The 13,287-nt window shown below is 34.9% G+C and overlaps 1 protein-coding gene across 2 annotated transcripts in view; it reads left to right on the top strand.

The window, feature by feature from the left end:
* Positions 1–516: 516 nt before the first annotated feature.
* Positions 517–13,287, top strand: part of WWP1 (WW domain containing E3 ubiquitin protein ligase 1) — a 100,636-nt gene continuing 87,865 nt past the window's right edge. For both annotated transcript variants that reach the window (XM_011937084.1, XM_011937085.1), the window contains exons 1-4: positions 517–612; positions 5,452–5,542; positions 12,280–12,418; positions 13,063–13,187. In XM_011937084.1, the coding sequence (XP_011792474.1) occupies positions 5,473–5,542; positions 12,280–12,418; positions 13,063–13,187 (334 nt within the window). In that variant the 5' untranslated portion in view covers positions 517–612; positions 5,452–5,472. The remainder of the gene's footprint in view (positions 613–5,451; positions 5,543–12,279; positions 12,419–13,062; positions 13,188–13,287) is intronic.

Here is a 13,287-nt window from a genome sequence, read left to right as displayed (position 1 = left end):
CCCTCAGCCATCCTATAGCCATCTGGTCAAAGACCTTATATGTATCCTGAGTTTTTTCTTTAATACTGCCAATGCTCTAGTTCAGATAAGCTCACTATCTTAAATCTAACCCCCACAGCTTCCAAAGTTATTTTTCCAAAATGCAGTTCTCATCACTGAAGCCATCAGGATAAACTTTAAAGTACTATGCATGGTATATTTTAAATACAATATAAACTATTACATAGGATCCTATGCAGTTTAGACCCTCTTTTTTGCCTGATCACATTACACTGTCCTTATGTTCCATTGTGCACTATGCAAGCAGTTCTCTGGATGTTCCATTCTTTCTCTAATTCTCTCTCGAAGAATTACGCACTTCAAGATGCAGTTCCCTCAGAGGTTATCTTCTCTGTGATCCCTTTCTTGATCCCTGAAGGATGGATTGTCTACTTTCTCTTATGTGTCCCAGATGTAATACTTTACCTTTTGCATCTGTTTTAGGAATTATCACACTGAAAGCTATTTATTTGTTTACAGGGTTGTCTCCTCACAGACTATGAGCTCCTTGAAAGAGGGAATCGTGTCTTACTCATCTTTGTATCCCCAGTGTCTAGCAGTTCCTGATACATAGTAAGTGATTAACAATTTTTTTAAACTAAGACCACATTTAATAATCAGACTTCATACATTTTGATAATTATGTAGACTTAGTAATACGTTGTCATAAAAAATACTATAGACTTCTAATACTCCTGAGACTCAGTTTTCTCGTCTCTAAGATAGAGTGCTTCCCTCCTCACATAGTGTTACTGTAATGCTCAGATGGGAGAATATATGATAGTACATTATCTTTTAAGTGTCATATAACCTTATTAAATGAAGTGTAGAGAATAATTGTTGAAATTGATAATTTTATTTGCTGTATCTCTTCCCTTTTAAGGCAAGATAGTATCGTTTTTTGAACCATCTTTCATGGTTTTAGTTTAAATTTGCAGTTACTGGTTATCAGAACATGTGTTCTTGAGTCTGGGGATTGGGTGATATGAAAGAGTTTATGTAGAATAAAGGGAAAAATAGATTGGGGGTGGGGATCAGAGTACACAGAGAGTTTCATGTAATAAAGTGAATAATTTTTTACCTGGTTGGCACTGTTCCCCCGTGTGCACAGTAGTGTAAACTTTTAAGATTCTTCTCAAATAAGTAATCTATGCCTCTTCCCTTTATTCTCAGTAGTTGTCTTTGTGTTTAGTTCCCTAATAAAGTTCTTTGATTTTTTTTTTTTTAATCTACCTCCAAATGAATCAATATCTTCACCTATCCTTAAGTCCCTCATTTACTGCCTAGAGGAAGAAGTGTCTTTTTCTTGGAAGACTAAATGCCATCTGTGAAAGCTGTATCTGTCCTTCTTTTGCATCACAGGCTCCAGTAATCACACTTGATTAATTAGTGATGTATACTTTACTGTGTCTACTTCCGTGCCTTCCATACATTCTTTAAATTAAACAAGAAAAAAAAAACATGGAATTTGAATGTACCAGATTATATGTAACATATAGAAGTCAATAATAAAATCCGTTTGTGAACCGACTGCTCAACTGAAGAACTAGGTCAATCCCAGTGTGGTTAAAGAGCTGTGGAGACCTCTCTGATTCCATGTTCTTACCTTTTCCCAGCCCCTAAAGTAACTGCTATCCTGAACTCGTTTCCATCTTTTCTTTTTAAAATACCACAAATATGATTGTTTGATTTGAGTTTCATAATCATGTTTGTAGGCTTTTTAAAGCTTGCATATATGGTATTTTATTATAGAGTAAAATCTAATTTACAAATCTGTATACATTTCAAGGAAAGCATTTAAACATCATAAAAGATGTTTGAGCAGACATAAAAATAGACAGAAATATCTCAGTAGGCAAATTCAAATTTATAACCAGAAAATAATTGTGAAGACTTATTTTTGGACTCTGTGGATATTGCTATATCATAGACAAATAAACATTTCTGTACACTAGTTTCTTTATTGTGTGCAGAAATGTTACCATAAGATTCACAGAGTACTCCTTGGAGGACTGACAGCTTGTTACTTGGTGGCCGTTTGGACCTTAGCAGTTCTTTACTGGGCTTCCTGTAATTGTTCGTTGGTCAAACTCTTGACGCTCAGGATCCACAGTACCCCACATCTCTGGATTTCTTTTTCAATCATAGAATCATGGTGTTTTCAAAGGAAATGAATAACAAAAGATGAGGTCATGATAACCGTCAAAAGAATTCATTTCTTCTTTGTCATTAGGAGTTGGAAGAATTTCTTACGACTTCAGTGTAGAATGTAAATCTTGGAGACAGAACTGAGAGGAAGGTGTTAATGCTCAGAACTCATCTGTCTTTTTTCTTTTCTACTTACTGTTATTTTTCTTAGATCCATTCATGTTGTTGCTTATAGCTATATTCATTCTTTTTTTTGAGACAGAGTCTTGCTCTGTTACCCAGGCTGGAGTGCAATGGCACGATCTCGGCTCACTGCAACCTCTGCCTCCTGGGTTTAAGCAATTCTCCTGCCTCAGCCTCCCGAGTAGCTGGGATTAGAGGCACCTGCCACCTCGCCTGGCTAATTTTTGTATTATTCTTTTTTTTTTTGGTAGAGGCGGGGCTTCACTGTGTTGGCCAGGCTGGTCTTGACCTCAAATAATCCACCCGTCTCGGCCTCCCAAAGCACTGGGATTACAGGCGTGAGCCACGACCCCCACCCAGTTCATTCATTCTCACCAGTCTATAATGCTCCATTGCATGAGTTAGCCTAATTTATGTAACCATTTTCTACCAATGGACATTTGAGTATTTTTCACTTTTTTTGTTATTATGAAGAATGCTTATACTTGGTACACAGGTACAAAAAATTTTATAAAATTCAAAATCGCTCATTGAAGGGCATGCAAATGTTTAGCTTTAAATGATAATGCCAAATTGTTTTCCAACAAGATTTTGCCATCTGAAATGCCTACCAGCAGTATATAAGAGCCACCACTGTTGCATGTTTTTTGCCATTATTTGGCACTATCAACATTCCTAGTTTTTACCGTTCTAATGAATTTAAAAATGACATCTGTGTGGTTTGTATTTCTCTGATGGGCAGTGAGATTTGGCATTGTTTCATCTTTGTTGGCCTTAGAAATCTCCTTTTCTATATAATTACAGTTAAGCCTTTTGCCTAATGTGTTGTCTTTTTCTTATTTGTAAGTATTATATAGTAGTTTAAATACTAATCTTTAGTTTTTTGTTTTGCAAATTTATTCCAGTTTCTGGCATATCTTTTCATTTTCTTTATGATGTCCTGATAAACAGAAGTCTCAATATCCATGTAGTCAAAATATTCACACTTTTTTTTTTTTTGAGACAGAGCCTCACTCTGTTGCCCAGGATGCAGTGCAGTGGTGTGACCTCGGCTCACTGCAACCTCCACCTCCCGAGTTCAAGCCATTCTCCCTGCCTCAGCCTCCTGAGTAGCTGGGATTACAGGTGCCCACCACCATGCCTGACTAATTTTTGTCTTTTTTTAGTAGAGACAGGGTTTTGCCATGTTGGCCAGGCTGGTCTTGAACTCTGGATCTCAGGTGATCCGCCTGCCTTGGCCTCCCAAAGTGCTGGGATTACAGGTGTGAATAGTCACACTTTTCTCATTTGGTTAGTATGCCCCTGTCATTTAAGAAATCCTTGCATCCTGGGAGGACACAAAACAATAGTTTTCTGCTGTAATTTGTTCTAAAAGTTCTACTGTTTCCCTTTCATATTTATGTCCTTGGTCCATCTTGAATTGGTTTTATATATGATGTGCAATAGGGGTCCAGTGTCATTTTTTTTCCATATGGCTAATTCAAGGTTTCTTTAAGTATCCCCCTTTTCTCGTGGATCTGCATTGCTACATCTCTTATATGGCTATGTCCTTACATGCATCAGTCTGTTTTAGGGCTTCCTATTGTGTTTCATTTTTTTCCCCTTCATTAGTCTTATCAGATATTTATTTATCTTAGTGTTTTCTAAGAAGTAGCTCTGACTTTGTCAATCCTTTCTGTTACCTTCTTTCTACTTCATTAGTTTCTGCTCTTTATTAACTCCTTTCTTTGGGTTTGTTCTGTTTTTCTCTTTCAGACTTACCAGATGACCTACTAACACATGAGTTTTCGACCTTTCCTTTCCTAGTATGTCTTTAAGGCTATAAATTTGCCTCTAAGTATAACTTTTCCCATACATTTTTATATGTGGTATTTTTGTTTTTCAGTTCTTATTTTTTTTTTTTTTTTGTAATTTCCAACATGGTTTCTTTTGATTCATTAAATATTTAGAAGTGTTTTTAAATTCTATTTATAGTTTTCAAGTTTATCTTTTGTTACTGATTTTTAACTTAATTGTATTACGGACAGAGACTTAGAACATTTTTTGAAATTTAGTGAGCTTTTCATTATATCTCAGTGTATGTTTTTTTGTATGTCACTCATGTCTCATGAGTACCTGAGAAAACTTTTTATTTTCTAATAGTTGGTTATGAGGTTCTGTTGATGTTATTAAATCCTGCTTGTTCATTATTATTTTTTGTCTGCTTGACTTATGATTAATTGGGATGTGTTGAAATCATCCACAACAATGGCCGAGTTGTCAATTTCTTCCGGTAGTTTTTCTGTATTTTGAGGCTTCCCACCCACCCCATGTAGATTGTGAGTTTTATTTTGTCTTGTTTGGATAGAGATTTTCATTGTTGTTGTTGAGACGGAGTCTTGCTCTGTTGCCCAGACTAGTGGCTTGTTTTCATATAAATTTGATTTTTAAGATTATAGACTCAGACTTGGTTGGTCTTCATCTTGGGTACTCCCAATGGCTTAAATTGGGGTACCTTCCTAAAACATGTGTATGTATGTGTGTGTGTATATATATACATATATATATTTGTGTATATATATATCTATATATATATCATATATACATATATATATTTGTGTGTATATATATCTATATATCATATATATACATATATGATATATACACATATATATCATATATATACATATCATATATATATCATATATATGATATATATATATATGTATCATATATATGATATATATATATGCTTCTGCCGTATGTTAGGAGTTTCTACTGACTTGGGCCCTTGCTTAGTATGGGAATCTCAGCTCCTTCCTCTTGTAGCAGGCCCAGTGCTTTGTCTCTGGATCCCAGCGTTCCTGCAGCAGGCATATCCAGGGCAACATTCTAATGTTTATTTTTATTTTTGCTTACTACTCACCATTTTTTCTGTTATTTCAACTAACTTGAGGGTGTTTTTTAATGGGATGATAATAGGCTTGATAATTTCCCTGTACTTTTTGAGAACTTCTTAGTTGATTTAAAAAGTAGTTTTAATATCTTGAAAATTATTAACTCTTATCTAACACATGAATAAATTCCCTTTTTTAAAAATAGGTTTTAGCTGAATTTTGGGACATGGCCACTGCTTCACCAAGGTCTGATACTAGTAATAACCACGGTGGAAGGTTGCAGTTACAAGTAACTGGTAAGTTATTTTTGTATTTAATATGATGATTCCCTGATAAACTTTTCTTTTGAATAACTAATTCAGCAGACTTATTCCAGAAATATAATTTCTTTTAGATTCATACTATGGCATATTTGTTGCAATAGGCTGCAAAGGTAGATGCCCTCCAAAAGTATGTTATTTATTCAGTAAATATTTATTGAACCTATGCTGGATGAAGAGAAGATATAGCCTCTGTAATGGTGGGAGAATTTGGGCTTTTGAAAAGTATCATTGAGTTGACCCTTAAATGATTAATAGGGTGGAGCAGGATGCTAAAGGCCTTCTTACATACATTTAGCCATTTGTTCAATCATTGGGCAAATATTTAAGTGGGATTACACAGTGCTGTAGTTCCCATGGTACTCATTGCTGTATAAGGTTAGTTGTTTCTGGGAGGTTTCAGTTAACAGAGCTAGGAAATGTTTATTGTAGAAAGCAAAAAATAAAAAATATTTTAACGTCCTTAGTTCATGCTGATATTTCCAATTCATAATAATAACTGTAGTCTGTAAGTACCATTTTCTACTAAAAGGAAAACAAATTAAATTAATTTGACTTTATATTTATATCTTTTTTTTTTTTTCTTTTGAGATAGGGTCTTTCTCTCTCTCCCTGGCTGGAGTACAGTGGCACAAACATACCTCCCTGTAGTCTGAAACTACTGAACTGAAGTGATCATCATGCTTCAGCCTCCCAAGTAGCTGAGACTACAGATGTTCAACGCCTTCCCTGGCTAATTTTAAAAAAATTTTTTTTAGAGACAGGGTCTCACTATGTTGCCCACGCTGGTCTTGAACTCTTTGTTTCAAGCAATCATTTTGCACCACCCTCCCAAATTGCTGGGATTACAGATGTGAGCCACAGTGCCTGACCTGTAACTCTCTTCTCTTAATCAAAGAATCTTCATTCAAAATGACATTATCATATTATCTGTTTTCTCCTACCACACCAGTTTAAAATAACGTGAAAATTACCAAAAACAGAGGAAGGAGGATGGGGAAAAAAAGGTAATTAAAAAAATTACCAAAAACAACAGGTCCACTCATTGCAGTTTAAGATTTCTTTGTGCGTTTTCCTCCTTTAGGATGTATAATCAAAATACCATGTTTTAAAGTACCTTAGTAATTCTCTATTTGGTTATGTCACTAAATTGATAATTAGTTAAGTTCATTTTTTTTTCAGGGTTTTTTTTTTTTTAAATTTTGTTTTATAACCTTATAAGACATTTACATAGTCCCAGAGTCAAAATCAAGGTACATTCAGAGAGGTCTGGCTACTTGGTCCCATTTTCCCACTTCTCTCCCTTGCCCTGTAGGTTCACATTTTCTTTTATTAGCTTTGCTTTATCCTTCTGTTGCTTCTTTTTGAAAATATAAGCAGATATGTGTTCAGTATATGTATCTCATCTCTCCTCCTAATCCCCTAATTCTTACATACTTTTCTGTGCTTTGCTTTTTTTAACTTTATAGTATTATTCTGGACTTTGTTTCGTAACAGAGTATTCTATTTTATTATTACACCATACCTTGTTGAATAGATGTAAAAAAGCTAACTAATCTATTGCTGGACATTGGAGTTCCACTGTTTGCTATTACAAATAGTGCTGCAACAAATAACTTCATACAAAAGTTGTTTATTATTTCTGCTCATGTGTTAATAGGATAGGATCCTAGAATGAGATTGCTGGGTCAAAGGGTAAATACATGTGATTTTGCTAGGTATTGCCAAGTTCCTCTCCATGGGGCCTGTACCATTTTGTGTCTACACCAGCTGTACATGAGAGTGCCTGTTTTCCCAAAGCCTAACCAAAATCTATTGTCAAGCTTTGGGATTGTTCATAATTAGATACTAAAGTGGTATCTTAGTGTTATTTAAATAGCATTTCTCTCACTGTAAGTAAGGGTGAACTATAAGGGATATTTGTATTTTGTTTTCTGTGAATAATGGGCCTGTATTTTTGAAACAGTTCTCCTGATGAAGCTGATAGGTACTCCACTGAAGAACCACTTACATAATTCCTTCTACTTTTGTTCTGTATAAGAAACTTAGAGCCCTATTTTCACCACATTTTCAGTTCATTGTAACTTGCCTAGGACCAATGGACAGTACACCTGAGGTGTAACTTTCAAATGATCTTGACTTATGTGTAAGAGTTCTTAAAGTAAGAAAAACCTAGGCTGGGCACGGTGGCTCATACTTGTAATCCCAGCACTTTGGGAGGCCAAGGCGGGTGGATCACGTGAGGCCAGGAGTTTGTGACTGGTGTGGCCAACATGGTGAAACCCCATCTCTACTAAAAACACAAAAATTAGCCGGGCATAGTGGCACATGCCTGTAATCCCAGCTAGTTGGGAGGCTGAGGCATGAGAATCACTTGAACACTGGAGGTAGAGGTTGCAGCGAGCCGAGATGGTGTCACTGCATTCCAGCCTGGGGGATAGAGTGAGGCTCTGTCTCAAAAAAAAAAAAAAAGAGAAGAAAAGAAAAAGAAAAACCTGATCTGGCTAATTTGAGCTGAAAAAGAACTTGTTGAAAGGCTATCAGGTGAATCAAATCTGGAGAACCAATTGGAAAATAAATGTGCACCAAGGGAGTCTAAGTAACCAAAACAATGCCACGACAGTATTTATAATTTTGAGCATCAGTTACTGCTCTCCTTTGAAATACAGTGATCCTCTTGGGAAATAATGATCATAGACCTGTGCTAAATGGCACCAGGTTTTAGTACCTTCTTTTCTTCTTGTCTTTCTCTTTTGTTTTGTTGATCTAATTTTTAAAATAAAAATCACCTTAAAATTCCCAGTCTTACTGATCTCACAATAACTTCTTAAATAAAGATTATGACTCCTGATTTGTCATTGAGGACACTGAGAATCAGAGGGATTAAATTAAGTGCCTTGGGTTAATAATGAGAAACTAACAGAGGTCTTAGGACTCCAAGTTGTTTCTCCTTTTGTTAGATTACAATGACCTCTGTATTAATTTTTTTCTTTTTATTATTATTATTATACTGTAAGTTCCAGCAAAGACTCGGAATCTGTATTGATTTTTCTTTTTTTTCTTGAAATGGAGTCTTGCTCTATTGCTTAGGCTGGAGTGCAGTGGCGCGATCTTGGCTCACTGCAACCTCCCACTCCTGGGTTCAAGTGATTCTCCTGAGTCAGTCTCCTGAGTAGCTGAGATTACAGTTGCATGCCAACATTCCTGTCTAATTTTTTTTTGTATTTTTAGTAGAGACGGGGTTTCACTGTGTTGACCAGACTGGTCTCAAACTCCTGACCACAGGTGATCCGCCTGCCTCGGCCTCCCAGAGTGCTGGCCTTACAGGCATGAGCCACCACACCCAGGCTTTTACTTTCTTTTTAAAAACAGTAAGTAACCAGGTTAAGGCCCCTCTAATATTGCAGTCTGGCTGTTTATTGTCTGTAAACTGAGGTACTCTGCCCTAAGCCAAATTATTAAAATCTCCTAATTTATTTTTATTATTAGCATATTTACTCTTATCCTCATTTCTGTTCTTAACCCTTATCTAATGTGCAGCAACTTATAAGAATAAGAGCATTGATCATGGAATGCAGGGAAACTGATGGAAAAAATAAAACAGAAAACTACCTGTTGTCATATGGTAATATACTCTAATGTACCAGGTACTTAAGGATAGTAGCATATAGAAGTGTATTATCTTCGATATTTTAGATTTTCGACTTTCAACAGGAAAGAGTCAGAAGCATAAAGTGTGCAAGATATATTAAAAGGATGAGATTGAAGAACAAATGGGATGTTATATTCACGTTTATAATTTTTTTAAGCTATTGTGTCTTCTAGAGCATTAATTTCACTTTTTAAAGTAAAAATGCCAAATCATATGCCACTTATTTTTGTATGAGTGGTGTGAATTATAGACTTCATTCTTTTCAAATGTTTCAACATTTATGGACTAATCTATCTTCCCATTGATTTGAAATGCCGCTGTTATGCATTAGTATCTTGCTTGTTCTCTTTACTTGTCTTTTACATCACTGTCAAACCATTTGAATTATTTTCACTTTATGGTGCTTTTTAAAAGACTATTTTGATAAATTTCCTTTTATTACTTTGCATTTTAAAATACACCTTTACTGTTCTCAAATTTTCTTTGGCTTTTGTTTGAATATTTAAGTCTCCCTTCCTTTTCCTCTGCCCCCACCAAAAACACTCAAAACCAATCAGTTGGTGTTTTTATTTTAAAATAATGTATTAAATTGGAGCTAATTGAAATATTTCAGTGTTAAACTTTTCAAATCTAGGAATATATCATATCATTTTTCTTACGTCTTTGTTTCCATTGGTAAAGTTTTATTGTTCTCTTCATGTGACTCTTACGTATTAAGTTTATTACTACATTTTTTGAAGGGACGTTATTGTGAGTGGGATTTTAAAGTTAACTCTCCTTACCCTGCCACACATGACTCATTTTCTGATAGTTTAAAAATACTTATATAACCTTAGAGTGGAAGACGACAGTGTGTGTATAACACCAAAGGAAATTCATTAAATGGGAAAAAAAATCTATATATTCTACTAACTAGAACAACTTTTTGAATTAATAAGGTTGTCTTCTAGTTATTTAAAATCACAGTATTATATTTATATGTACATTTTTGCTAGCATATTTATAAATTCCTCATGAGATTAAAGATTATTATCTTTTCAAAATCTCTTTTCTTACCTTACCCTCTAGTATTGAGTATTTTGCCAAGTAAGGGTATTCAGTGGATGTATTTTGGATGGATCTGCAATGAACTCAGAGAAGAGTTAATACTATATAGTCAGTAGTAATAGAGTAACAGCTACCATTGTTGGATGCCAGGCATTCATTGATGGTGATAGTGCTTTGCATGCCTTCATTCCTCAATGCTAAGAATCAGGTACTGCTGTTCTTCTGATTTTTCAAGTAAGGACGGAGAAATTAATTGACTTACTATGGTCAGGCTTTTAGTAAGTGGCACAGTTGAAAAATGAACCCAGATATATCTAACACTCTGCTTTTAACACCATCATATACTGACTTTTCCTTCTTCCAGTCTTCTACTATATGGATAAGACTTACATATACGGAGGAAATATATGAGCACTTTTATTCAAAGAATCTTGGGGAGTTTCTTGGGAGAGAGCAAGTCTGGGCCTTCTGTGTTAGTTCAGTGACACTGAACTTAGAGCAGTTTGGAACAGTGAAGGATGGAAATGAGTTTTGCTAAGACCCTGATAGTAGCAGTTCAGACATAACATTGAACACTCTTTAATTGCTATGTTGCCAGTACTTAAATATAGTATTTGTTTTACATCTTGCATTTATCACATTGTATTTCAGTGGTTTATTTGTGTAACTCTTTATTTAGATCATTATTCTCTCACAATAGAATGGAAGCTTACATAGCTTTGGTTGTTTTTATATCCTTAACATCAGTTGTGTACGACATGAAAGAGGCTTTTCCCTTCCTCATCTCCGACCTAGGGTGTTCATAGGTAATTGGTTATAGGGGTGATCTTGATAAGTTGTTCTTACTGCCTGGTCACCAGTATTTTGCCCAGAAAGTAGATAGTCCCTGATTTCTTCATATGTCAGGTATGTTAGATTTAAAATTCACTTTCTGGAAGGGGTTATGATTAACTTTTATAATGACATTTTGATTTTTAAGTTTTTATTTGAAAATGCAAATACTACTTTTCTTCTTTTCGAAGCTAACTTTCCAGATAAAACATTAAAACATTTTTTTAATGCCACAGTTGCGTAATTTCAGAAAGATAAGTTAATAGTACCTGGCAGGGGTGTTAATGGGCATGTTGAATCTGAGGACACTTTTCCCTTGATCTTTAATGCAGTTGTTGGGTGAGGATGTGGAGAAATCAGTGTATATTGTTGGTAGGAGTATAAAATGGTGCAGCCACTTTGGAAAATAGCCTGGCAGTTACTCAACAGAGGGTTATCATACGAGCCAGGAGTTCTACTCCAAAGTATATGCCCAAGAGAAATGAAAACATACGTCCACCAAAAGCCTGCACACAAATGTTCGTAGCAGCTTTATGCACAATAGCCACAAAGTGGAAGCAGTTCATATATTTATCAGTTGATGATAGATAAAATGTCATATATCCATATAATAGAATGTTACTTGGCAAGAAAAGGTGTGGAGTACTGGTGCATGTTACAATATGGATGAACCTCAAAAATGTAATGCTGAGTAAAAGAAACCAGTCACAAAAAACCCGACGTTATATGATTCCATCTATATGAAATGTCCAGAATAGGCAAATTTAAAGAGACAGATAGTAGTTTAGTGGCTGCCTAGGGATGGGGGTGGGGAGAGGGTTGATTGGGAGGAGAAAGAAGGGGGTGACTGCTTAATGGTATGGAGTTTATTTTTGTGGTAACAAAAATGTTTTAAAATTGATTGTGGTGATGGTTGTGCATTCTGAATATAGTGAGACCATTGAATTGTACAGTTTAAGTGGGTGAATTATATAGTATGTGAATTATAGCTCGATAAAACTGTTTTGGAAACATTCAAATGGCTCTCAGGCATTATCAATAGCCCTTTTGTATTGTTCCTTCATTCTGCCAATGAGAAGAGTTCTAGGTGCACAGGAATCACAATTCCATTCTTATTGATTGATTAGTGTGCATTACTACTTTTTGGCAGCACATACTCACTAGTGAATTATTTGTCTGTTAGTTTCTAGTGCCAAACTTAAAAGAAAAAAGAACTGGTTCGCAACAGCAATATATGCAGAAGTAGCTGTAGATGGAGAAATTATGAAAACAGCAAAATCCAGTAGTTCTTCTAACCCAAAATGGGATGAACAGCTAACTGTGTAAGTACCGTGTATAAAGGATGGAAAATCTTCACAAGAGAGTATGTTTTTTGGAATATGTTTTTTATTTTGTAAAATGACTTCAAAGTAATGAGTGTTTTTTTAAAGTGTGGATTGACAATTTAAAGTATGGAGAAATTTTTGATTAAATTATTTTTCAGGAGAGGATGCATAATAATGCTTGCTTCTGCTTTATAAACCAAATTGTTTCCATATAGACGTTTTCTCTGACTGTTTTGATACAGAAATAAATAGGACTGCAAATTAGTCTTTCTTAATTTTGGCATTTCAAAATAATAATGGCATAAATTTGTGTATAGTAAAAGTATTATGTAGGTCTTTAGACATTTGTTCAAATAGAAACAGTGTTACTGTGAAGTCTCAGTAAGACTCTTGTGTTGGTGTTTTGGCTTGCTAATTCCAAAAATCCTCATCTAGTTATTAAAGTCCTAATGTATTTGAAAGTAAAATATTTTTATTTATGATTCAAGTAGTTTCTTGTTTCATACAATATTTCTTCTCAAATAAATGAAATTCACGGTCTTTAAAACATTACTGAAATAAATGGTTTAATAGGAATTGTTACTCATTAATAGAATGACGATGTCTGCTCCTGTGTTTTTGTTATAATTTTACCTTTCCAGAAATGTTACACCACAGACTACATTGGAATTTCGAGTTTGGAGCCGTCAGGCTTTAAAAGCAGATGCTTTATTAGGAAAAGCAACGATAGATTTGAAAGAAGCTCTGTTGATACACAATAGAAAATGTAAGTTTTTTGTTCTGACCTTTATTTCCTTAGAAGTTTATTTTAGACACTTTGAACATATCCCGAAGCCTAAAAGCAAAAACATAGTTTTGTATTCATA

Source organism: Colobus angolensis, unplaced genomic scaffold (genome assembly GCF_000951035.1).
Source record: "Colobus angolensis palliatus isolate OR3802 unplaced genomic scaffold, Cang.pa_1.0 Scaffold16, whole genome shotgun sequence".
Classification (NCBI taxonomy): Eukaryota; Metazoa; Chordata; class Mammalia; order Primates; family Cercopithecidae; genus Colobus; species Colobus angolensis.
This window is presented reverse-complemented; position numbering and strand designations above follow the sequence as displayed.